The 27406-nt window shown below is 41.9% G+C and overlaps 1 protein-coding gene across 5 annotated transcripts in view; it reads left to right on the top strand.

Moving 5' to 3' along the window:
• The window catches only part of Tox3 (TOX high mobility group box family member 3), a 101920-nt gene that overhangs the window by 61488 nt on the left and 13026 nt on the right, over nucleotides 1-27406 (top strand). For 3 of the 5 annotated variants that reach the window (XM_006530988.4, NM_172913.3, XM_011248379.3), the window contains exons 2-3: nucleotides 12848-12910; nucleotides 17059-17313. In XM_006530988.4, the coding sequence (XP_006531051.1) occupies nucleotides 12848-12910; nucleotides 17059-17313 (318 nt within the window). The remainder of the gene's footprint in view (nucleotides 1-12847; nucleotides 12911-17058; nucleotides 17314-27406) is intronic. The other 2 variants (XM_006530989.4, XM_006530987.3) reach the window with 1 other exon arrangement.

The raw sequence follows: 27406 nt of genomic DNA, 5'->3' as shown, positions 1-27406 counted from the left end.
ACTAAATCATAATTAGAAAGATTGATTGAGATTACAGAACAGATGTTTTTCCCATTGGTTAGTAGAGTTGAGTTACTGAACTGAAGACATTTTGTAACCGGCCAAAAGCTGTTTATTTAAAAATACAGGGGTTCCTTTGACTTAGTTTGTTATTTCTTTTTATAATGAGAAACTTCATATCCTACAGGAAGTAATGCCTGAGATACTCGCTAAGAGTCCTTGGTGTAAATATGCCTTAAGAGACTCCTGTTTCTTTTTAGAAACTCTATGGGGTCCTTAATCATTGACTCAGGAAAAACTACAAGTTCTGACCGTACAAGGGAAGTAACTTGGGCTTTTATCTTCCACGACTTGTCGTTTCTACCTTGTTTTAAGTCTTTGTTAAGTCATAGTAGTGGTGGTTCATCTGACTTTGATGTGGACAGGCTCATCATTTGATGAAAAGGGAAAATAGTAAGTGGTTTAATAGCACATCCCTAACCCCTCCACGGCTGGGGTATTATCAGTTGAGGACTTCCTGTGAGCCAGGCTCCAGTGGGCTTGGCTTCTGCCTTAAAGGATTACAACAGATCGACTATCATTTCAAGAGATTGCTTTAACAGGGTGTAGAGTGAAGCACGGGTTGCCTTGGAGCTTGAAGGAGGAGTCAGTCCAGTCAGGAGTGGGAGGGAATCATGATAGGACTTGTTTTCTGAGCATCATCAGTGACAATGCAATCACCATCAGTGGACCATTTATTGAAACCTAATTTATACTAAAGTGCCCATGGTAGATGGCAGCTAAGGTTTTTTTTTTTTCCCCTCAAAGTGATGCCACGTTTATCATAGGTCATAGCCCTAAGCTTGGGTGTAAACTTCACATCTCCTGAACAAGCCGGTGGGGGAATCGTCCTGGTTCTTGAAGCAACATGAGACCATATAGCTCACTCTCCCTTCAGGACTAATGGTGTGTTTGCTGTAATTTCAGTGGTCCTAACAAAACCCAAATCTGATCACACATGTTTCTTCTGTTTTCTGCTGTCACCATGTGATGGCTTTTCATTTGCCAAATGACATGGAAGATTCACAGGATAAGCATTATGAGTCCTGTCCTTGTCATTTGAGATAGGATCTTGCTACATAGCCCAGGCTAGGTTTGAACTAGCAAGCCCTCCAGCCTTAGCCTCCCAAATGTTCAGGCTACATCTGACAGAATATTCCTATCATCTGGAGATAGCAGTCCATGTTTCCTTTTCTGTCATGGGCAGATCTTTCTATGTTCAGTCTTTTTCCACCTATAGACATGTGCATGTCTCCTAATATCCATGTTGAGGCTAAGCCTTCCACAATAGTGCATGTATGCAGGCTCCTGTACCAGGGCTTCTTCCATCAGGAATGCTGTGTTCACATTTCTTGACCTACCCCACCTACCATGACACCGGGCCTTTGCTCAGTAGCTTTCTTTCCCAGTATGCTCTTCGATCCCCGGAAAGTTTCTACAAGCCACTCAAGACTTCACTCAAGTGGTTCCTCTCAGAACCTCCCTGGCTTGCTAGTGAGAGTTCTTTCATACATATCCAGTGTTGTTCCCACCAGAGCTGTATCTGGTTTTCCCATTAGTGGAGTCTTGGGCAGAAATCGAACATATTTTTAGCACAGTGCCTGTTGCTTCTTCTTATATAATGGGCTGCTAATATTATGTAAAATACATCAGTGAGACCTCATCTTTACCCAGGTTATTGTGTTCCTTGGTTCTCAAGTTTCTCCCCCTTGTTGGCTCTGTCTGCCTGGGATCCTTGGTTGGTGGCTTGGCATTGGCCTGCTTTCCCTTACACCGATCCTTTCTACAGACTTATTTCTTCTCCAGAAATGAGAAGATCATAAAGGAAACAGGCCTAGCTTGAAAAGGCACAATTGGGATTTGAACTGAGATCTAGGTCGTCAATTTGCTCATCTACTCTACACGTACGTGGAGCACCTGTTGTGGACCAGACATCATCCTATGGTGAAAAGAAATATCACAGAGCCAGAGGATTCCCTTGTCAACACAGACTCTCCAGTGGCAGGAGAGGGTGGGACAGTAACAAACGTTAGTGCAGGAAAATCAGTTTGTGATGAGTGGTTTGACCACGACAAAAGAGAAGGCAGAGCCACAGAAAGGGTAGGAAGGTGGGTGTGCAGGGTGGAGGTGACTTCAGTATTTGATCTGAGGAGGCCTCTCTAAGGATTGAACAGAGGGCAGAGACTTAACATCAAGTAAAGGGAAGAGTGGTCAGGGCCAGGAGCAACTGGTGCAATGGTTCAGGGAAGGGACGACTTGGACACAGACATACACGGGGGGTGGGGAGAGAGAGAGAGAGAGAGAGAGAGAGAGAGAGAGAGAGAGAGAGAGAGAGAGAGAGAGAGAGAGAGAGAGAGAGAAGAGAGAAGAGAGAAGAGAGAAGAGAGAAGAGAGAAGAGAGAAGAGAGAATGAGAATGTGCCCATAGCCTGGTGGCAAGAGTACCCTTCTAAGGAGTTGTTCAGGGGACGCTCCGCTCCGGCAGTTTGAGTGTGTAACAACTTGTTACTCTGGAAAGGAACTTGCATTTTGATCTGGATATCACAGAAAACCATGTTTAATTTTGTTTTTGTTTGTTTATTTGTTTGGTGTGTGTGCGTGTGTGTGTGTGTGTTGGGGGGGTATGTACCTAGGTGCATGTGTGTGTGTGTGTGTGTGTGTGTACTAGGTAGGGCATATGTGGAGACTTGGAGTTGATGTTGGATTTCTTCCCCAAGTTATAGTGGAGCCGTATTGATTGTTGAAGCTGGAACTCTTCTCGCTAGCCTGGCCAGTTCGCTTGCTCCGGGGATCGGGTGGCTTGCCTTCCTTGCCTCACTCTTCCATGCTTCCTGGGTATCAGAACTGAGATCCTTCTGCCTGAGCTCAAGTGGCAAGTACTTTCCTGAGAAGCCATCTCCCCAGCTTACCACTGGAGTTTTTAAGTAGTCAACTCTCCTGTGCTATCAGAGCGACCACAGGAATCAGTCTCGATCCATCTTTTGGCTTTTCCACTGGCTAAGTGGAAAAGAAAGCGGTTACGAAAGATGACGTTTTATGCAGTAGCCCTTTTTCATTCTCGAAGCCTCACAAGGCAGAGTGGCCTCTTATCTCAATGTTATAAGAAGACTGGAGTACATGGAAGGCACATGTAGCCACTTGCCTGGAGTTCGACAGGATCTTGGACTTCATCCCTTAGCTAGTTCAATGGGCCCAACCAGGATCCAGACAGTCTTATGGGAAAGTGTCTCCGCTTTCACTCTCCCTGACACTGCCACGCATCTGTGTCCACTGTTGACATGTGTGGACCCTCAAGCCATCCTTGGAGATCTCCTGTTGTGCTTTTGTTTTGCCTTGGAGTGCTAGGAATGGAATGTAGGCCTTTGGTTTTAGTAGAGAGATGCTTCCCGTTGAGCCATGTCCCCAGTGCGTGCGCGGTATCTTTCAGATTACTTTTGTGTGCCTCATATCATATATGTGTGTGTGTGTGTGTGTGTGTGTGTGTGTGTGCATTTGCAGGGAGGTAGCATCCTCTCCCCCACAGAATCTTTCTGAGACCTCCCATTTGAATACATTTAAGAACACCAAGGTTGGCCTTCATGGCCCCTGCCTGCCTTCTCTCTCCTTGCTCATGGCACTATTTTGATCTTTAAACAAGCCCTGTGCAGGGTGAGGTCCACAGCTTTGCCAACCCTACTCACCCCTGCATTGTGCTACCTGTCCCCCTGCCGACTTCCCAAGTTCAGGACTTGTTTTCTGAAAGTGGCTATGTCTTTGTGACTTTCTTTCCTCTCTTTGTTGACCGTCACCTGAGTTGGTCCTTACATTGATGCGTTTATTTTTCTTGCCCATCATCTCAGCCACACTGTTTATCCCTGTGAGAGCAACAGTCCCACCTCTTTCTCATCCTCTACAAAGAGGTAAGACATTCCCCCAAATAAGTCCTACTAACTGGCATCCAGTCCTACTAACTCAGCAGTGTGGGAAGCACATAGATGGGCTAAGGGAAGGTTGCTCACACAGTGTTGTATTACTGTTGACGTTTTCACTGTGGTGTGCTTAAAGACACTAGTCTCCCATTTTTCTGTTCTGGAAATACTGGTGTGTGTTGGCCAGGCCAATGATTATTCCTCTTGGGCTCAAAACTCCCATGATGTTGAAACCTTCATCTTTTTACTCGTGTGTGTGTGTGTGTGTGTGTGTATACAAGTTTTATATTAAAGGAGTGTCCTTTTTCCCCATCACTAATAACTTGTCCAGATGATTGTATGACTCACAAACTCAAACACATTCAGATCGCGAGAGTCCAAAGGCCTCTGTGTTTGAAGAGCGCCCATGTCTTTAAGTTTTGTTGTTGCTTGTGTGGCAACACCACTTGCTAACACTCTGAGATACTGAAGCGTGCATCCCTTTCTTGATAGAGCTGAGGCTGTGTCTGGTCATCCTGGTGGTGAGAGTGAGAGAGTTGGGTGAGTAGCCTCTTCACAGGCTGCCCTTTCCCTGCAGGTGTGAGGGAGAGATAAAAAACCTCTGAGATGCCTGCATTGTTGTCAACCACGAAACAATATGGGATCCCATTGTTTCCTTTAGCTCATTCTAGAGGCTTGGAAAACTCATTCAAATCCAGCACGGCGAGGCGTCCACTTCAGGAATCTTTTAAGGCAGGAGAATAGCCAAATTGGGGCCAGCCTCTACTACATATTGGTATCCATCTAAAAACAAAACCCAAAATGTGTGGAGGGAGAGAAAGGGGGGGTTCTTTTTTTAAATACACAAGATGTTAGTCTAAAATGAACTGGACAAATACTGACATGCTGTACAGTCCCTGAGAAAAACCTAGAACATTAAACTAGAGCCCCACAGCCTTACGATCTGATGCGGTCAGTCATGGTAGGGTCAGATAATGTGCATGCATGAACAAGCATTGAATTAGTCTCTAGTCCTTGGTCATACACTTTGAATAGCTCTGGTTCAGATTGAAGATCACTTCTTTAAACTAAAATATTTCAAATTCGAAAAAAATCAGCCGTTACACTGAATACGTGAAGCCTTTCCCCTTTGACACCACCTGATTGGTTGTCTTCTGCCAGCATTCTGCCCACCAGTGCATCTAGTCACACCAGTCCGTATTTTGCCACCAATAGTTCCATCCCCAACAGCCCACCCTACCTTTCTAGACCTCTGCATCTCTCATCTTTGGTTTATAGTGGCCGTGGTAACTGTCCATACACAGGGGCACAGTGCTTGTAATGATCAGGTCAAGAATAACCCTGATCACACCTCTGTGCCAACATGTGTGCAGCAGTGCTTTGCACTGGGAATGCTCTAAATCCTCCCTGTTAGTTGCTTGGAGATACACCTGGTTGTTGCTAAGCATGGCGACAGTCCCGGGCTGCAGATCATTCTGTAGTGCCTTTCCAGGAACAGTGTTTGTCCACATAGGTGTCTCTGTAGTGTAGAGTGCTCCTTCTTGGAACGATTGTTTCCCTCTTTCTTCTTTTTTTTTTTTTTGTGTGCTGTAGATGTTGTGTGTGGACAGCAGTGGCAGTGGCTCCCTTTTCTTGTTCTTTGGATTTCAGGAGCCAATGCTGTTGTCCAAGGGGCTTGAAGAATGATTTGGCTTTTCACTTCCGGTTCATTGGTTCATTCAGAACAGAGCCTTTGAGCATCTACCATTTCCCAGTCTCTTTGTCCTAGTAGGGCTTCTGCGTAGCAAGTAGACACAATGTTCCCCTCACTGAATGTATATTCTAGTAACAGGATGAAGATAATGACTGAATTATGTGATATTGAAAGTGTGAATGGAAAGGTAGAATAGAAAGAGAAGGACAGAGAGTGTTGGAGATGGGGCAGTACAGAAATGTGATTGTCACTAGACGAGTGGCATCCAGGGAAGATGCAGAAGGTGGGGGGATGTATAAGCCATGGGGGCATTTGGAAGGACAACAATTCAGATGGAAGAACCAAGCCAGTGCAAAGGCCCTGAGGTAAGCATGGGTCTTGGGTGTTGTTGGGACAGCAAGTACACCATCAGGATGTAGTAGTCTGAGCAATGGGAATGTTGCCATGATGCCAGGAAGGAAGCAAGGGCCATTGCAGGCAGATGTCCCCTTTCCTGAGCCAGTGGGAAGCCACTGGAAAGTTGGTGACAAAGGCCTCTATGGCAGTGTTATGGATAGTCTGGTAAAAGTTTGGTAGAGTGGTGGTAACCTGCTAGGAGGCTCCTGTATCCAAAAGGCAATGTGCTTAGGCAGGGCTGGGTCCTGGGGAGGTGGGCATAGGACCTGACACAGGCGATCTGCTTGAGGTTAACTAGAAGGATGAGCCAACAGGATCTCCTTTGGATAACTTAATGTGAGAAAGGAGGAAAAACAGATTCAAGAATGACTTAGCCTAAGGCAGGTCCCCATTGAAGGTGATGGGAAAGACTGCATAGGGCAGGCTTGGGAGAGCAAATGGGGTTCGGCATTGAATGTATGTTGAAATGTCTGCTAACATCCAAGTTTGAGTGTTGAGTGTGAGTTCTCATGCTTTCGGGTGTTCAGAAGACGACATCGGGGCAATTTTAGCTTGTCAAAAGGGACATGTATGTGTGTGTGTGTATGTGCGCGTAATAATGCATATGTGTGTGATTCTCTGCATATATGTACATATACTTATATGCTTAATTAGCAGCATCATATGTGTGTATATGTATACACACAACATTCATATATACACACATGTATTTAGATCCTCTTGCCTGATAAACCGTGTGTTGAAAATACCATAGTTTAAAAACAAATCACAATTTGAATATCCTATATTAAAAATATCCTAAATTGAAAATGCAATTAAGACACCAAGCCTACCAAACATCCCAGATTAGCCAGCATATTACAAATCTTTTATGCTTTGAATAGGAAGTATTATAATTATATATAACAAATATGTATATAATTGTATATATTTAATAAATATAATTTAAATATATGTAAATCGATATAATTATAATAGGCTCATATTTTACATGGTTGGTTCCCACTGTAGGCTGTTTACCTTGAAGGGCCTGGGTACTTTAGGAGGTGGGGGCTAGCAGGAGGAAGCAAGACCCTAGGGGGAGGCCCCTGTCCATGGCTGCTTCCTGAGTCTCCCTTGGCTGTGTTTCTGGGCCATGATAAGCTGATCTGATCAGCTCCTCCAAGTCTTCTCTTCGTGATCTGAAACCAGGAGCCAAAATAAACCTCTCCTCCCTCAAGTTATTCTGTCAGGTACTTTAGTCACAGGGGCAAGGATGCTTACGGATCTACCTTATTGACAGTTGGGGCTAGTCAGCCCCAGAAAGCCCACGTGATAATGGAGTATTGATGTGCGTACCTACATAGGCACTTTGTAGACCCAGTGAGAAGAAAATATAGATAGTATCCAAAAATGCACTGGAAGTGAAACACGCCATGGAGTTTCATTTACCTTTCATCCTGCTCACATGGCTGACAGGGAACAAGACTGCTGCTGACAAGGAAGAGTAGCCTGCTGCTACTGTCCTGTCCAGCTCTGCAGGAGTAGATCCTATTGCCTATCACTTGCCTGGGGTCAGAATTTAAAACCCTAGGGGGTATGGAGTGTCTATGCAGTGCACACCACTTTTACACTGTGGTCAAGTCAAATCACGATGGATTCAATCCCTGTAGCTTTCCTTCCAGAGTCCTGTTGGGCCCTCTAAGCTTTGGTGACAGCATAGACGATCACTGTGCTCCTGCCAACCTTTGTTTCTTGGTAGGGTGCTCCCACTGTTTGTCATGTCAGTCTTGTTTCCCTGTGGGCTTCTGATGGTCAGTGAAATTGTAGCTTGATACCCACCAATCATGGCCAAGGGTTTACTTAACAGCCATCAAGGGTGAGTCGACTTTACCTGCTGCCTTCTTTATCACGTGACCAGCCTTGGTACATGTTGTTTAGAATGGCATTATGTAAGCAACTTGACAAATATCTGGGCGAGGCATCAAATTGGATAGTGTCTGCTAACAAATTTAATGGGGAAAGAGAAGAATTTGTACTATTTATACACTTGTACTGTTTAGCTGTTTGAGATCCTATTGTTAATGCTGCTTTATAAGAAGTCTATACAAGTCTTCACATGGCTGTTAAAATAGTTTGAGTGGAGATGATGCTGTGGAGTGGCCAAGGCCAAGTAACTGCCTTGTGCTTACAGACGGGGTTTTGTCTTTGCTGTTCTACTTTGTCCTGAGCCCATTGCTAGCTGAGCCAGACTTTCCAATCTGCATTAATTTACTGTGGCACTTCACATGGTCACATGGACCATGGGCATGATGTTCTTTGATGCACTTCTATGAAGTCCCACTGCTGCTCCTTTTTAATTAATGTCCTTCTTAAATTATGTTTGCTGAAGCCATAATTGCTCACCATGCCGCAAGAGCAGCTTTGACTCTGATACAGTAGAGATGTTCTTTTGTGGCCCGCTAAGGCTTCACGTGCAGAGTGATATGGTTCTTCTTTACAATGGTATCTTGGGGAATGGCATCTGTTGGAGTTTGTCGCCGCGGATAAACTCCTGTTATCACTATGCTCCTCGTGGAAGTGGGGTTAGAAGCCCCACGTGTGAGCTCCTTGAGCCTTTGTGAATGAGACGTTTTCTTGGATGATGTTTCCATGAGTCTCTCCCAGTAATGGAGAGTAATGGGAGTGCCTTCCCTCGGGCATCTCGTCTGTTCAGCATGTCTTGCTTTGAGTCTTGAGAATGAGAATGCCTAAGGACGTGACTGAGTGGGGAGGACTTATCAGCTCAACACACTGGGGCTGAGCAGTGACATAGAGTGGAAAAATTAGAAAGAAATCAGCTGATTTTAAAAACTGTGTAGCTTTTGCTACAGATCAAGATTACGATTAGCTTTTATATGAATGATCCAGGGAAAGAGGAAGGAAGAAGAGGAGGAAGAAGAGGCAAAGGAGAAGGAGGAGAAAGAAGAGGAGGAGGAGGAACCAATGTTTTCTTCCAATAAGGCTTCCCAAAGAGTTTAGTTATTGTGAGGTAAACAGAAACAGAAGGAAGATCCACAAGCTTTTTTTTTTCTCTCTCTCTTTTCATTGGTGTGGGCTAGGGGTCGGGAATGTATCCGTAGCCTCCATTAAAAAAAAAAAAAAAAAAAAAGAGTTCACAGTCACCTGATTTTTGTAGTGTCTCCAGACCTAGCACAGTGCCTTAAACAGGTGAGATATAGTTATTTGTAGATGAAACAGACTGAGAGATCACAGAGCCCGTAGATTCATAGAAGGCGTTGAGGGTCATCTAGAAAGCCTTTCCCTGTTAGCCTCCAGCTTGGAATAACAGAGTTAACAATAAAGGTTAAAACCTGAACCGATTACCAAGTAAACAAGTAGAGTGTAAGTGGGTACTGGCATGTGAGAGAGGCAGAGTGAGGCTGGGGGATGCCAGCTATGTATGCTCAAATCCTCCAGGGTGGGCAGCATGGCTCCTGGACCCCTCAGTCTGCTGACCAGAACAAATGCCTATGATAATAATTCTTTCCTGTTGTCTGTTGAGAAAGATGGCTTGCATTTAGTCCCACTTTGGGGGATGAAATGAAGAGGTATTTACAGAAGGCTTCCCTGAGCTGCACTCATTTATTAATCATCATTCAAATATTTGACAGATGACCTTGGGTAGCAGGGGTGATTCTGGGTCACCTGAGTTTGAGTGGGATCACCTTGCATTCCTTTCAACAAACGCCAGGCATGGTTAGTCCAGTGAATGGCAGTGGGGAGCCCAGCTCAGGTCCCTCCCTCCTGAACTTGGAGGGTGTGTATAATAATGATGCTTTCACCAATGCTGCTACCTCCTATACCATAAACTAAATTGAATTGTACACAACTCAAAGTTAAATGTTCTTTGGTCCTTCTATTAACAGTCTAGCCCAGAGGAGAACTTTCCCTCTCAGAATCCTGTCTTTCATTTTGTAAGCATCCCACAAGTGAAGCAGAGCTCATAGGCTAAGTTTTAACATGGAATAAACATGGCAGCACACTCTGGGAGGCTGCACACTCAAGAGGCTGAGTTAGGAGGCTTAGGAGCGTGTTCTGAGGGGAGCCTGGGCTCCATAGCCACACCATGTCTCAAACTAAGAAAACCCATATGTACAAGAAAGAAAATTAAGCGAGCATTGGGGGAGAAAAAGTAACCAAAGACAAAGTGGCACGCCTTTCCATCTGGCTACGAGATTGGCTGGGTTTAGCAGGTAAGGGATACACAGCGCCCAATGAAATGTGGATTTCTGAGGAAGAATTGGTTTTGTTGGTGGTATAACTCTGACCTTGTGTGCAGAAGCCAAACAACCTCCTGCCACCCAGCCGCCAATACCTGAAGGCGCCTTTTAACAGGGCATCTTCCTCCTCAGGTAGACAGGGGAAACGCTTGCTTCTACTTGAAATGATTTATAACTGCTCCCTCCCGATCACCAAGTGCTTCCAAATTAAAAGCCATTAATTAAGGCCTTACGCAGATACAAGAGATATGCACAGAATGTTCTGCCTGCTCCAGCTCCCCCTCCAGGTGAGAGCTTTTCAAATTATGTGGACCGCTGGAGCCACCTGCTTGACTAAACGCAGCTCAGCCCGCTTGCAGCTCATCAGCACTGTGGCGGTGCCAGCGTTGTTACTGATTTTTTTCATTTCTCCAGGGCAAATACTAATTAATGGATACAATTCACAGCTGATTAGCTGTAGTTTCTTCAGTAATTACATTCGCATACTAACTGTTCTGAAGAGGATTTCTAACCCAGTTCTTACTTCACTCTGAGCTTAATTTTTTTTTTTTTTGAATTGTTTAGGCCTTTGGTTTAATGGCCATTTTATTTTCCTTTGTTGTTCTAGGTGCTATTAGATAATAAGTGAGTTTAATCTTAAAAAAAATACTCTCTGATAATGAGCTCTTTGCCTTAAATGGATTTCTAATTCCCCAACAAAGCCGACATTTAAATAATGTTAAAGTTGTGATACTGGCTGTCAGGCAGCTGTGTGTGTGGGGGTGGGGGGTGGATTGGAGCATGGGATATATAGATTCAAATATAGGTCATATTTGATTATAGGCCTGAACGTTACATGGGGGGAAAAAGGAATACAGAAGCCTATGGGCTCTGTTCTGACACACGTTTAACACTGTAGAAGAACGGAGAAGTGTGTCTAAGTGTATGTGTGTATCTGCACTCATGGCCCTGTGCACATGTTTTTGAAACTACATACCTCAAACAAGCCAGATAAAGGTCTTTAAGGTCTAATGAGTACACCTTCCAGGAATCCTTAGGGAGATATTCACCCAAATGAATAAGAGTGATGGGAGAGAGTGTGTCTGATTGTGTGTGTGTGTGTGTGTGTGTGTGTGTGTGTGTGTGTGTGTGTATGTGTTGAGGTGCTATGTGGTGGTTGATGTTAGACCTTAATGGCACTCTGGAACCATTAGAGTTTTTTTCCTGTAACTCTTGTGTAGCTCTTGGATCCCTGGCATGATAAAATGGATCATGTCAACATGTCAATCCTGCCTCCTACAGGGTGAGAGTTGGATCAAGACACCCTGCCCCCAGAAATCAATGCTATGGAGAGGAGGGTTATTTTGGGTTTGCATAGCTGTGTATTTCCTTTCTCCTTATTGGCTGTATCAGTCTATATTTGTATCTGAGTATCTGTGTTCCTATTTCTAATACTGTCCATCTGTTCACCCACCCAACCACCCATTCATCCAACCAGTCATTGATCTACCTATTTATCTCTTGGGAAAATTACACCTTTTACTTTAATGTAATTGCTAGCTTTAATATACATTAGAAAATACCTATATACATTTCACCCCTTGGAGACCACACCTGTGCTTCTTTGGATGCGCTAGAGGAAATGAAGAGAGATGCTCTACGGAAGGACATTCTCTTACCATTTAACCATCATGAAAATAACACAGCCCCAGATAATTATGCCCACAGAGCCTTCCCACATTGCCAGTCTGATAGCAGAAAGCTGAAAGCAACGAAATGTGCCGACCCAGACCATTTGAACCTGAAAATACATTTCTGCCCAAATCCAAGTTTTACATTTTGATAACAGGTCCCTAGAAGTAAAGAGCTTACATCTGAAATGCTGATACAGTCTTATTTGTGATGATATGAATGGGCCATTGTGTTAGGGAATGAAATCAAAATTGCTGTGTTCATGGGATCCTGCTTATTTTCTAACCCTCTTTGCACTTAATGTTACATGGAGAGATTAAATAGCACAGCTTTCAGCAGCTCTGATGGAGCAGATATGGCGGTAAGCTCTGCTTGGAGATCTTAGAAATATACTTTAGTCTTATTTATTTATATTCATGCCACACCCCATTCACCAGAAAATAGAATCTGAGCCTTGGAAATTGGATTGTCTTCTCTTTAATTCACATTTCGAACTCACCCACACTTGTGACACCTGTTCTTGAGAAGTAGACTATGAAATCCCAGCATGCTTTAAAACATTTTCAGAGAGTTTTCTTGGGAACTCCTTTTCTTCCAGCCTCTGACAGAGGCCATTTGAATAAACATCACACTAGTGACCAGACAGCCAAGTGGTTGTGACTGTCTCCTTTCACTACCTGTCCTGGGGAGAAACAGAACTGTGTTCTAGAATTATTGACGGTGTAACACCATGCTGTAGCTGCAGAAGGGGCTGCCTAGCATTACAGTTTCTCATTCCCAGGTTTGCCCCTGCACCCCATCATCTTTGCCTTCTTTCCCAATCGCTCCTGAGTATTAACTAAACAACTCCAGGTTTTACTCTGCCTTCCATTAACATAAATCAATGTTTCTTTCTTCCAGTTGGGAAATAATAACTACATGAACATGGCCGAGGCAAACAACGCCTTCTTTGCTGCCAGTGAGGTGGGTGTCTGTCTTCTTGCGTCTGTTCGTGTTTTTTGTGTGTGTGTGTGTTGTATAGATAATGTAATAGGCTTGAAGGGGAAAGCAAGATATTGAATTTCTCTCACTTTCTCTCCTGTGGCACAAGGTAACAACTTTGGAGGAAAACAGGAAAAACCTATTGGAAAAGAAACTAACCTGACAAGACTTTATCACTGTCTACAGGCTGTTGTTAACATTTCAAAGCTTATAAGTGAATCTCTTGATGGAAAAAAAAAAGTCCATATGCAAGCAATTATAAATGTGTAATAGAAAGTTAGCTCTCTCTCTCTCTCTCTCTCTCTCTCTCTCTCCCCCACCCCCACTCTCTCTCTCTCTGTGCTGGATGTCTAAGCAAATAGCTGGGTATTTTGGAAACCTTAATAGAAAGTGTTTTGCTTCCTAGCTCTCTAAGGTTAACTTCCTTGAACATCACAGCTTAGGAAACTATGACCAACAGTGTTATGGCTTCTAGACTAGCCTACAGTGAGTGCTTTGTTGTTAGAACCCCACCCCCTAGCACAATGCCCATGATAGCAGAGATCCAATAAGAAATTATTGAGTGTCTGACTCAGTGAATAGACTTGGTACATGATATGATTGTAGCAAGGAACTCTCGGTTATGGGCTAAGTGTCCAGTGCCATATTAACTCCTGCTTGGTGATGGTGTGCAAGTATACGTGGGATAAGCATTGTCTTCTTGCTGTTTCTACTGTATTTCTTACATATGACTTCCCACCTGTGTCTGGTCTCATTGGCATGCCTCACGAAAAAAAAAAAAAACCAAGACACTTGATTAGCTCAATCAAACATTTTCCTAAAAGGGTAGATTGTGTGAGATTTAACATTTTCAAACAAGAACAAACAGAAGTATGAAATCTGTCCAAATGGAGCAGTTCCTCTGTGGCTCAGGCAATAAAAAGTCTTCATTTTTTCCAAATACATTCAGATATAGGAGCGTGAACTAGCTTGACCCCAGAGATTGAAAATAATAATGGCTTTGCAAATGATCTTGGTACAGGCGAGCAAGTGATATGAAAGAAATTAATGTCTCAAAATTATTAGCGTAAGTGCAGACTCGAGAAGTAAGGGTCTTTGTAGATTAATCATTTTCCAGTGAGCATCATGCCTCCAACCGGAAGGCAGCTTAGATGCAGGAATACTGTTTGGCACTGGCTGCTGGGTGTTTGGGATAATGAGTGCAAACCCCATCTGTAAGGACAACATGATGTTTCATTCGGGGGGGATTTTTTTTCCTCTACATTTGAATCAAACATTGATGAAAGCTGTGCTGGCAGCAGCTGTTCAGAAACAATTTAATTCCAGCTGTGATAATTCACCGTGTCAGACGTCGGCTGTTATATGTTGATACAACAGTACTCTCCAGATTTGCATTCTTATCAAAAGGAACAAATGTTTTGAACATTTCACTACAGATGGTATTTAACTATGCACCCACTACTTTAACATGTTCAAGGTAAACACTGAAAAGTCAATATCTGTAAAAATTGATCACATAAACTCCAAATGATTTAATCTGATCCAAAGTCTGTGCCCTTCGTTGTTGATAGAATTTGTGGTGTTTTTATCCTCTCAGAGAACAATGTTTTGGATCAGAGGTACTTAATGGTATACTTGATACTTTACCGCTCTCTTTTCTCCATGGAAGGCCTCACATGTGATATTTTACCTCTCCGTAAAAGTAGTTAAGATTTTAGCATCTCCTTGGTTACATATTACAATGTTATTTCATTGTGCTGTTTTATTAGGTCAGTGCAGACATATATTGCTTCTAAGTTAAAATTAATGTGTCTTTTAAAAAATTATGCCACAGGGACATATTATATATAACATGCCTCTCTGTATTCCTTAACAAAAATAAAAATTGAAAACCTCTTTAATTTTGACTGCCTGGCCTGAGGTGTGCTTTATACTGGAGTTTAAAAATCTCATGTAATGGCGTCACTGTGCGTCTTCCCAAGATCAAAACTAAAGCCAGAGTAAATGCTAATGTGCCACATTATGGCTCTCATCTAATTTCCCAATCACGGCATTAAAAGTAAATTTATCTGTTTTTTTTTTTTAACTTTTTAATGAGTGCAAACTAATTCAGGAAGACTTTGGGTTGGCATGTTGTAGAGCCTAAATCGTGCCTGAACCCTTCTCATGGACAGTGTCCTGCAGATATCGCCACAGGGACCAGGGCACTCTTAAGTCTGAAGTTTCACACATTAGCTTTATGTTTTCTATCTGTGTCATGATTGCTCTGACCATTTTTAAAGTACTTTAAATATTTATTGAAATAATATTTCAAGTGTTAATTACAGTGGTAATGAAAACAGCCAAATGCCACATATCAAGAATGAGTGTTTATCCGTATTGTTAATGTGATATGTTAGATTTCATTAAGCAGTAATGGGGTAGCAAATGAGTCACAAATTGCAGTTGCATCTGTTACTAGACCACATTAGTGCCAAAATAACAGCGAATGCAGCCATAGGGTTACGTTCATTAGCCAACCCGCGTTCGCGGCCAATTCATCCCTTTGTTGCTAGGAACTCAGGGTACCACAGAAGAGAGATTGACATTGGCGGAGGGTATCATTGCAAGCACGCCCACGTCAGAGAAATCAAATGCCTCACTCTGGCTCTCAAGTGTGTTATTAGGTTTCATTTTTTAAAAATATTTTTTGAGTCTACCAAGGTGCTCATGGTGGCCACTTGCACTGCTGTAGGTTCCCCGAGTTCGTGAGCTTGCTCATTCTTGTGAGTTGCACCTAACAGTTGTCAGGTTCTGTGGGCAACGAGTGCTTTTTGTTGAAACTACCGCCCCCGACCCCAACAGAGTTTGTTTCTCTTCCCTTTTCAGGTGGTTATTATATAGCATCATAATTGAGAAAATGATGATTTTCAATTCTTAATTAGGTCTCTTTATCAATAATAGCAGACTCCAATTACCCCGTGCCAGTTCACTCTTTCAAATACTATTAATAATAAATGAAGTACATCTGTGACCCTCTTAGCTAGGAATACAAAATAAATCTGGGTGGCCCCCACATCCTGTGCCTTACCAAAGCATAGGGGTATATATGTATATAACATAATTACCATCTTCTTCATCACCTTGGATCTTGGTGTCTCTTCTCTCTCCACATAGTCCACATGGTAAGAGAAAGATGTTTAATGTAACTGAAATGGAAGGCAGCCTTGATAGTCTTCAATGACCCTACTTTAAAACACAGCCCGAAGAACATCAGTAGCATTCATGGATAACAGTGCTCTAAGATTTACTTAAGTTTTAAGAAGTAATATTTGTCTAGTGAGGTGTCTAGGTGGCATCCATGTTCTTGGTATAGCTATTTCAGTATGGCTTTGTGCTCTCTGGATAGTATTTAGAAGCCTGCTAGATGATGTTCTGATAATGATAAATACATATGGAAATGTTCACGTTAAAAAACAACAACAACCAATTTTCCTTATAGTTTCAATAAAGTCTTTTAATATGAACTGCAATAAGCCTTACAGAAAATGTTGCACGACACAGTAACAATTTCCATGGGAGCATTTATTACACTTGGGAATATGCCAATAAAGAAACATTTAAAAACCAAACCACAAATTTAATATTACTTGTTTTATAGGTTTTGGCAGAAAGTAAACACCTGTAATGTTCACTTCTGGGTTAATGGTGTGTGTGTGTGTGTGTGTGTGTGTCTGTGTGTCTGTATGTGTGTGCGTGCTCGCCCCAAAATTGTCAGCATTTTATGAAGCATGTGGATCGCATACTCGATTTGAGCTGTTTCACTAACATATCAATAAAGTGGCAATTTGTTATATAGCCAAATTTAATGTTGCCGATGCTCCAACTAACAACAAAGACAGATGTTGCTAATTAAGTACGCATTAAAACACTGTTAATACTGATACTCCATTAAAACCATATGATAATGAGACTTAAATCTTTAATCAGAATGATCAGCAAAACTTTATATATGGAAATCTGTGTTTAAGATGTTTTCATGTTGAGAAATAAATATTTGGCCTAGATACGGAATCTTTCTTGTTTCCTCTAAGGAGGGATAAAAATCCAGGAACTGACTGTGAGGGGGTCTGTATTTTGTTCTCTTTCAGCAGACATTCCACACGCCAAGCCTTGGGGACGAAGAGTTTGAAATTCCACCGATCACGCCTCCTCCAGAGTCAGACCCCACCCTGGGTATGCCTGATGCACTGCTACCCTTTCAGACTCTCAGCGATCCGTTGCCTTCCCAGGGAACTGAGTTCACACCCCAGTTTCCCCCTCAAAGCCTGGATCTCCCTTCCATCACAATCTCAAGGAATCTGGTGGAGCAAGATGGCGTGCTTCATAGCAATGGGCTGCACATGGTAAGCTCTCCATTTGTTACCCGTGACTACGCTTTGTCATTTGTCTTCGTGTTAAGGGTCTGTGAGGCTCTGTTCAGAAGTGTCCCTGTCTGATGGGCTGGTGGCCACTTAATACTGATTGTCCTCTAACCATAGGTAATACTAGTCTGATATCCGGTATTGGGTGATTGACAGCCACAGAGGATGACCAACAAGAGTCTTCCAATATGAAACGAACTTTAGGAAGACAGCTTACTTACTACTTTGAAGGCAGCAGGTCTTCCCTGGCCTTTGTTTTAATGTGGAGCTGTGCTTGAAGTGAGAACTTACTCAGGCAAGCCTTTGAACATGGAAGCCCGTCTTAGGTGCCCAGGTCTTTTGAACTCGTTGAATTAGAGCATAATGTGCATGGTACATGGTTTGTTCTCATGTCCAATCAAATATCAAACTGTGATACAGAAGTATGGGGGTGGATCTGATTATAACCAGCAGGGGAAAAAAATGGCCTGTGTTATTGTGTGAAATATACCTAATTGTGTTATTTATTGTCACAAACCTCAAATAAGGCCCTCTAGAGAGCAAAGATTACTAATGCGGTAATTTTATTTCTATTTTTCTTAGTGTGCAATTATAGTCAGCAATCAGCAGAGTAAATCTGTTTAAGTATTTTAAACTCTTCTGCTGGGATTGTGTTTTTTTTTTCTAGCACAGTATATAATGTATTTGTGTCTGTGGAGGTGAAGCACTAACCAGGCATCTTAAAACGAGATTAATAGTTTACAGGGCTCTCTCTCTTTTTAAACCCTGATAAAATGAGACAGATGTGTTGGTATAACAAAAACAAATCCTATTGCTTGTTTACATATTTCTCTGCGCATTAGGACCATGCCAGTGATGTTTATTGGTTTTATTTTTAATTCCCCAGATAACAACGCACGATTGCAAAATATGTAGTGGATTAACAGTGCAAAGATTCAGTGTGCTTTCTGAAATATAAGATTACTTCCCCAAATAGGATTGCGGCAACATAATTTTCTTTGCCTGTGATCTTTTGTGTTTGAGCTGAATGTGAGGGTTTTTATTTTTACTTTTTTTTTTTTTTTTTTGGTCAGAGAAGAATGCAGTGAGCAGGCAGGAAGTAATCATTAAGTATTCATAAATGTTCCCTGACATCACAAATAATTGTTTCCTGTGGACTTTCAGACAGTTTTCTTCCTTTGACACTGGAAAGGGGGGGTTCTGCCTTCCTCTACAGTCTAGCTTGTAATATACTTGGAAAATAATAAAGATAAAAAGGGTATTTAGTCAGCAAGGGAGTTTTCTAGAGCTGGCCATATTTATAGATGCTCAGCCAGGCTCATTGAAGTTGCAGAAATACTTAAAAGACCATATAATATATGCTAAAATGTGTACTTTATTAAATTGGTAAATATTTATTAGTAATATAAGAATCTGCCTTTAAATTAAACATCTGATGAATTACCTTGCCTCAAAGCTATAAAACTGTTATTGCTGCTATAAAAAAGTGTAAAGGAGGCATTTTGACTATGAAATTTCATTTCATGGTCAATTGAATTTACTATATTGGAAAGAACTAAAGATGGAATCATAAAATAATTATGATATTCACATACACTTAAAGACAATGCTTTCCCGGGCTGGCGTTGGAAGCGAGGACTCAATTTTTAATGCTTCTTTTCTAATGTATGGCTAATCAGTAAAGCAGTTCAATTATTCCATTGATTTTTTTTTTAAGTATATGTACTTTAAGTGCAGGCTCTGTGTTTACGGAGACCGCATCATGGTTACCGCTACTGGTCTGAAGTTCTGCTCAACCCGAATGCTATTTATTTTGGCTGGAAGCAAACCAATCTTGTTGGAAATTCTAGTCGAATTTCACCTTGAAAAATGTCATGGGGTTTTAAATCACAAATGTGGAGAAAAATAAAATGTACCAGGACAGAATTATGATGAATACAATGTGTCGTTGGCTTTGTTCTGCGGACTCCTGACATGTTCACCTGTAAACTTGAATTCAGAATCGCCAGAGGCATGGTTAAAAATGGGTTATGTCAAGGTTCCTCTCTATCTCCCTCTGGGTACCGAGGTGCTGGCTACATCATAATACTCAGCAGAAGCCTCCCCTGAGATTTCCTGTAGGAAGGTCAGCACAGAAATAATAAATAATACGTGTACATCATGCACACAGTGTCCTAGGGCACGTGGACTATTTCATACCTTATACAAGTTTTATTATCCAAATGAATATGGCTGGCTGTGAGGGATTGCTGTGGTGAATTAAGCCTATCATATAAGAAGAAAGGCCCCGTTTGTTTATGTCATGTCGGACCAGCTTTTCCTTAGAGCTCCATCCGTCGGCGTTGCTTTCGCAAGACTGACAGTTTGTCAGAGGACTCATTAGCTGCATCATGACGTACAACAAGCAGAGCATGTTTACCTTCCTTAAATTTATGCCATTATATTTAAAAAACAGAATGCAGAGGCAAAAGAGGAGAGATTAAAAAGAGCCCAATGATTAGAATTCACATTTCAGAAAATGCAAATACCCCTCTGGTATTCAAAAGAGAGTTGCTGAAAAAAAACAAAGGTCTGTGTGCATTTGTGGCTTCAAAGAGCAACCTTGATTTGCTTGGGGTGGGCGGGGAGGTTTTAAAACAAGATGTGGTTGGCAGGTTGAAATCAACAGTAGATTTTTACTTAAAAATTTGTTACCTCTAAGCATTATTGTCAGTTTAGCTGATCATCTGGAAATTATTTTAATCTACAAAAGATTGCAATTCTGAAAACCGACAATGTGAGCTCCAAAGGTTTCTCTTTTTTTTTAACACCTCTCTATAATCTGCCCAGCCTGCTGAGTAGCGCCGACATCAGTAGTACATCAATTTCAGAAAGTGGATTATTTTTACTAGACAGCTATTGTGACATATTGGGTCAGTCATAAATGAAAGATATTCATGCAAGCATGCAATACTTGTAATGAAGTCTCACTCTGACCTTCTGTATGATTGATTCTGTAATTTAGTTTTCTCAGGCAGTGCCTGAAATGAAATGAAATCATGTTGAACAAGTTTTGAATACCCACAGTGCACCAGGAGAAGAAAAATCTGCAGCCCCAGAGGCTTGAGAGAAAGCAGATGAACGATTTATCTCCATGCTATTATAGCCTTTGCCAGCATTCAACATTTCTTTCTCTTTTTTTCTTTCTTTCTTTCTCTCTCTCTTTTTTTTTTCTTATTTGGCTTAAGTACTTAATTCTGCAGGTAGCTGTAAATGGGAAAATAAAATGCTGTTCAGATTTAAAATGACAGGACAGGAGTATGTGCAGGGGACTGATAAAATATCTTGAATAGAACTGACCTTTCATGTAGCTGAAAGTTACTGGGGGATTCATTCTCATAATTACCATATAGATTATTTTTATTTCTTTCCTGCAATGAAACATTTCAGAGAGCTGTGCTGCTGATTGAATGAAAATTGAACTTGTTAACATTCTTCCCAGCTCAGCCTGTTGTACATAACAGGAGGTTAGCTTTGATGAGTTTCAAAATTCTCTTTGATATCAAAGAAACAGACAGTGAAATAATTGTCTCTAGTTTGATATTTTGTATGCTCCCCCCCCCCAAAGAGAATTTATAAAACACACTGATAATTCACACACGTTTTCTGCCGACATTATGTTCCCGTGTAGAGGGCCTCCGTGCTCTGTTTGATGTTGCATTGGATTTAATTGTGATAACTTGTGTGTGTAGAAAATGTCGGGTGGATGCTTGTAGCACATCAAAGGGAGTGGTTGAAAATTGAAAAGGGAGGAGGTGGCGGGAGCCCATTTGAGTGTGAAGTGTTGGGATCTGCTCAGGTGAGAGAGCAAAGGCTGTGGAGGGAATCGGGCGGCAGAGTAGGAGTCTTTTACATGCTAATAACATGCTTAGCATGCAATGCTGGTAGATATCATTTGTGATCAGAAAAGTGAGAGTTTATCAAAATGACATGTCTAAAATTACCAAGTGTATTTTACACGTTTCTTTTTCACACAATTGCCATGGTTCTAATTTCTAATTTTGATTAAGTTATGAAATGATTTTCTCGCTATCTTAAAAAAAAAAAACCAAAACCTTACATTCAAAGAAATAGCCCACTACCAATTAATACATTGTTTTTAGTAATGTCGCTTAATGTGTTACAGATAAAACAGTTATTTCATGGGTCATTAATGTGTTTAATGTGTGGAACGTTCTATTAAAACAAGCCCTTATTATTATTATGAACATGTTCATTGCCATTGTCAACAGAGGCTGTGCAGCTGAATTCCGTAGGATGGTTACCGCTCAGCCATTGGGGACTGGCGAGTTCTCATACAGATCTAATGATTGCTATGCCAGTGTATTTTAAGTTGAGTTGCTGTCAAAATCCATTTTCATTGTTAGTTAACAATGAAAAAGGAGCAAACCCCTAACTTTTGGTGGACAATTCATCAACAATACAAAAAAAAATCTGAATTATGAAATTGAAGTCCATTAACTGCTAGGAAAATCTTACAGAGCACCTACTAAGCGCTACAAGACTATTAATAACCCGACGTAGACTGCTTAGAACACGGTGTTTTGTGATTGTTTTTTGTTTTTGTTTTTGATAACCAGTGTCTCCTCCATGGAATATCAACACTTGCAGTCTGAGGGCTTAAAGCTGTCCAGCACTGAAGATTCCTTTTATGTAGGTCCTACTGTGTGCTGGACTGGCTGCCAGACACCCCAGGCCAGGCCCAGATGCTGTACTGCTCACCCTTTGCAGTGGAGCAGAGAGCCTCGAACCATCCAAGGCTTAAAATATTCTCTCTGCTCGGCCTGTAAATATTTCTGACCCTCATCACATGGGTGAAATGCTGCCTTTAAGGTCAGAGCCAGCGTTATCTATAAAAGCAGCCATACACTCTGAACTAATAAACACAATTAGCTGTTGGGCAGAGCTGTACGCAGCAGCTCACTTGATTTGTCGGTGTTAAGGGGGTCACTAGTCTTCAACAGTGACATGGTCAGTTTATTCCCACGTCTCTTCTTGGTAGCTGGTATCATGGGTAGTTGAGTTTTCCAGACCCCAGCAGTGATGGGGGACTACAGAGGCACCATTTTACAGCGCTCGGATTCCTGAATACAACCTGACAGGATGGCACGGTATATGCTAGAGGCAAAAGCCACTTTGTGTGGTTACCCCAGATCCTTCCTGTCACCTGCCCTCTTGCTGTAGGTGGCCTTTGTGGGATTAACAGTACCCTACCTCCACTCTAACTCCCTCCAGAGTAGAATCTCCAGGAGGGGAGCGACCTCACCTGTTGCTGCTTGTTGGCATCTGTGGGCCAGCCTTGGGGCTAGAGCTGTTTCATCTGTCCAGTATAAGAGTGAATGGGCAGTGTAAGAGCACTCATTCACTACAAGGCGTTCTTGACCACTACACTTAATGGAAGGGAAGGGAACTTAGCTTATAAACAGATGGGAAGCTGGAATTCCTCCTGAAAAACTTAATAGAGGATTAAAGGGACTAAGCATGGTGCTAAGTCTGATAAAACAGAGTAGCTTCACCGTTAGGAGAGGGAGTGACCTTCCCCGGGGGGTATTGGATAAGAAACAATTGAAATTTATATCTTGCTAAGAAACAATTAAAATTAGACTGTTGTGTATAAAATTCAGGTGTGGGCAAGTCATAAACTTGAGGTTGTGCGTGCATGAGGTCGTAAGGCTGAGCGTAATGGTCGAGTGAAACGTAGCGGTGTAGATATTCTGATGGATGGTGAGTTGGCGGGATGGCGGCTTGAAAGATAATGCAGCTGAGAAGATCTTAGGCTTCTCTTGTGGAAGATCCAAGTTTGCCTCCTTTCCCCCCATGCCCACATTGGGTGGCTCACAAGCACCTGTAGTTCCAACTCCAGGGGATTGGCTGCCTCTTCTGCCTCCATAGGCACCTACAGGTGCCTATGCTCTGCACCACACACAAACATACAACATAGGAAAAAAATCCTAAAAATAAAAGTAATAGAGCAAGGGTGTAATTCTCGTTGGCTTGCTTATTGGCATTGGTGTCACGGTCTGTGGGGTTAGAGATATTACTGGCTAAGCATCAAGGTTTGCTTGATTGTTATTAATTTATAAATAAAATTTTAACATTACTATAGGACATGACTAAATAATTGAGCATAAAATTGCTGGCCTATATTTATTTCGCATTTGTAGTTACCCTGGTATTTTTTTAATACAATATAATGTTTATTACAAGTAATTGTTTAATTATTCCAGTTCTGAGGAAATATTGATTAAGAACTGGCTCAGTGGAAATCTATTTAGTCACACTGTCTCATATTCGGGTTATTTGCTTCTTAATTGGATGCTGTCCTCGAGTGTGAAAACCTGATGCTGGGTTGTTATAGAAAATATTGACTTGACAATGCAGATAAAAGGCACATAAGTGCATTTGCATATGAAACTTAAAATGCCTTTTATGATGAGATCAACCCAGATGGAAGGAAGCACCATTTATTGGATGTATATGGATTTAAAATCGAAAAATAATACGTAATATTTTAAGTTTCAAAATGCAGAAGCATAGAGCTTACACTTGGGAAAAACACTAGGGGAGATATTTCTTTCTATACCACTGTAAGTCGAGGCTCAATACTTTAATGAACGTGTGAAGAAGATTCAAATATGAACGTGATTTGAGTTTTCCTTGCTCAGGAAATGAGAGCACACTGTGCCTGTCTGCCTCTCCCCCCAGCCCACCCTAGTCCTATGTGTGATTTGCAATCACAGTTCTGTAGTGGGGACTTGCATAGTCAGGAGGTTTTCTCAGTTGTCTTTCAGAGTTGGTAAATCAAGGAGAACCTTTTGTTGGGGATAATGTTCCTGTTACACCTTACTTTTGCCCATAATAAGGGAAGCAGACCTGAGCTATTAATTTAGGCAGGCCCCAGGGTGCATAGACACACATTGTGACTTCTTCCTTTTGGTAGTTATCCCGTGTTTGCCTCAGCACCAAACAGTCTGCTTAGCCTTTCCTTACTTTGGTGATGAGACATTTCTTTACTAATATAAATTATCCACATTTTAACAGTTTGATTTGGAGTCAGGAGAGATGGCTCAGTCTACTACTCTTGTAAAGGACTAGAATTTGGATCTCAACACCCATACTGGATGACTCACAAAAACCTGTAACTCCAGCTCCCTGGGACCCAGTGCCCTCTTCTGGCTTTCCCCAGGTACCTGCACTCACGTGTGCATATCTAAACACACATATGCACACACAGGCAATTTAAGTAATAAAAATAAGTCTTAAAAACTGTGCACTATTTAAAAATAGGCAGGGTTTCAGGAAATTTAAGAAAGCCCAGGACTACTGTCAGAAATGGCCATTGCCTGGATTCCTGTTTAAAAAATGAAGCTGCCCTTTGACCAGGTACAGGGAGAAGCTACTCTAAAGCAGTGAACCTGTTGTTGGGAGGTGTGTAGATATTGTGTTGTTGGGAGGTGTGTAGATATTGTGTTGTTGGGAGGTGTGTAGATATTGTGTTGTTGGGAGGTGTGTAGATATTGTGTTGTTGGGAGGTGTGTAGATATTGTGTTGTTGGGAGGTGTGTAGATATTGTGTTGTTGGGAGGTGTGTAGATATTGTGTTATTTCCTGGCCAGCAAGTAGTCCACAGTACTTTCCTATGATAGCAGATTATGAGGAGCCTTTCTACAGCTGAATGCTAATCCTTGAGTTGTCTTCAAACACAGACTGAGGGATTCACCTAGTCATGTATACTGAATGTCTCAAATTGACTTAGGTGGACTGCCTAGGAGGAATGGCCAGTTCTTATTTACCAGAATGAATAATCCCACTAGGTAGAAGACACTCTATTGAACATCCATCGAACAACCAGTAGCATCCTTGTATGCTGCCATCCAGATGTCCCGGACCAGTCTGTCAGATCCATCACTTTCTAGCCATTATCTGTCCTGCAGCCTAGGGACCCTGCTGCTCCTCCTGGCCCTCTGTTAGGAGCATCCAGTCTGCAGTGTAGTGCAGTATCCTGCTCTGTTCCCTGCACCTGCACAGGTCACCTCTGGTGGGTGTGAGCTGCTCCTTTTCCTGGCTATTGATGTCTGCCTCCTTTTGTACCTTAGCTCTGGGGGAGGGGGGGGCTTTGTCAGGGAAGTGTCCTGCCATCTCCTGACCGTGTCCACTCTGGGCCATTGCCATCTGTCCACCCCTGTTCTGTGTCTCTCTGTAACCCTGCCCTAAGCACATGTGAGTATGCTCAGTGCTGTCTTCTTCAGCTTGCACATGCAACTCCCTTGCCTTGGATCATGAGTTTTCCTCAAGTGCTGAATAAATACTACCTATGGCTTGCTGCTGGGGCCCTTATCCAGTGTGAACGAGCTCCTAGGTCTGAAGTCAGAACCACAACAAAAAATAAAACAGGCAAATAAATAAACAAATAAGTGTTGCAAAGGTTACTGGCATTCAAATCTTGTTGCTCATAGCAGTCTCTTAAAATTTGGTACTTATTTTGCTTGTATCAGTTGATCACGGACAAGTCTTTCAAGACCTAATTTTATAGGGAAGAATTGATTTATAAAAACATGTTACATTTCTTTGGGCTCTGTTTGGGGTTATGTCTTTCCTTACTATCTCGTTCCTATTGGGAAAAGCTATGAGCTGTTTTGGAGAAGTACATAGAAATTCTTCTGCCCTGTGCTTTGTTGCAGTAAATGTGACGAGCCGTCCTTACTTCTGTTCACTATCTGAAAGATTTTCCAGTTTCCAAAGACTGAGTCTTAAAAGACTGAGAATTAAGTGCTTAAGGACTAACTTATTTTTAAAAGAAAGTCCTAAGGTAAATTTGTTTTGCAGTATTAGGGATTGGAAACAGAACCCCAACTGTGGTAGACAAGCACTCTTGTACTGAGCTACATCCCAGCTTAGACATCTTTTAAAGATTACTTTTTAAATAGAAAATGACTGGAGCTATTGATGCTCAAGTTCTTCTGAGCAGCTGTTAATAATTGGTGGCCCTGCTGGAGTTTAAACCTCTATACTATAGACTCTATACTATAGATTGTATAGTACGTACACTCTATACTATACATATTATAGTGTGTGTGTGTGTGTGTTTATATATAGTATAGACTGTATAGTATAGTCTATAGGCACTCTGACCACTAATCTTCTTATACCATAGTCCTCCAATGTAGGAAGCTGTGATAGGGTGACTGTGGGCCATAGGGAATGTTGACACATCCTAATGAGTAGGTAATGGGATTTGAAATTTTCTTGAATATATTATAGGGCATTCTTGTTATTTTGTCCTATGGGAAATAAAAAAACGGGCCAATAACTTCTTGGGTTATTAATATTTTGGCAAAACCTTGGCCTCCCCACCAATAATTCCCCAATTGCAAAAGAACACTGTCTCTTTTAAATGAATTATGAGAGAACTCAGTTTAGAAAACAAATGGGTATGAAGATGATTTTGTTAAAATGGATGGTGGGGTGGAGAGCCCAGGGCTCATTCTTCTCTTTCTGCTGGTACCCTGTATCCTTTGGGCACCATGGCTCATTAGAGAACCATTTTGCTATTGAGCAAGAGTCACCAGCTAGTGACTAGAGGCCCAAGGACTCACTCATGTCTATCTAAGGGTTGATACAGTAATAGTGTCGATAGTATAATAGTACCAATAACCAGTAGTCGTAAGGGTGAAGTTAGGAAACATATGGTGAGTTTAGCCCAGATCCTGGTACCCAGAAAACACCCAGGGAAGGTTCCTTTTCAGCCCCCCAACAGGTGAGCCCCAGTAGCCAGCTCTGCAATAAAGGTGTGAGTGGCATGTGGCCTCTGCCAGGAGGGCTTGGTTCTTAGTCATCAATTTGCTGATAAGCCATCAAAAATGCTGTGTTTGGGGGCCGCTCAATAAGTATCTATCTGGGCTGATTTTCACAGCACTGGAACAACGAGAACCGAGTATCTCCTCTGTGGAGGATAAAGCAGCATAAGCCAGCCTTAGTTACTATGAGTTCACATGGCTATGCCAGTTATCTAAGACATCAGTGCTCAATCAGAATCC

The sequence above is a fragment of the Mus musculus genome, chromosome 8 (genome assembly GCF_000001635.26).
Source record: "Mus musculus strain C57BL/6J chromosome 8, GRCm38.p6 C57BL/6J".
NCBI lineage: Eukaryota > Metazoa > Chordata > Mammalia > Rodentia > Muridae > Mus > Mus musculus.
The sequence above is the reverse complement of the archived record's forward strand: the minus strand, read 5'-3'. Positions and strand labels throughout refer to the sequence as shown.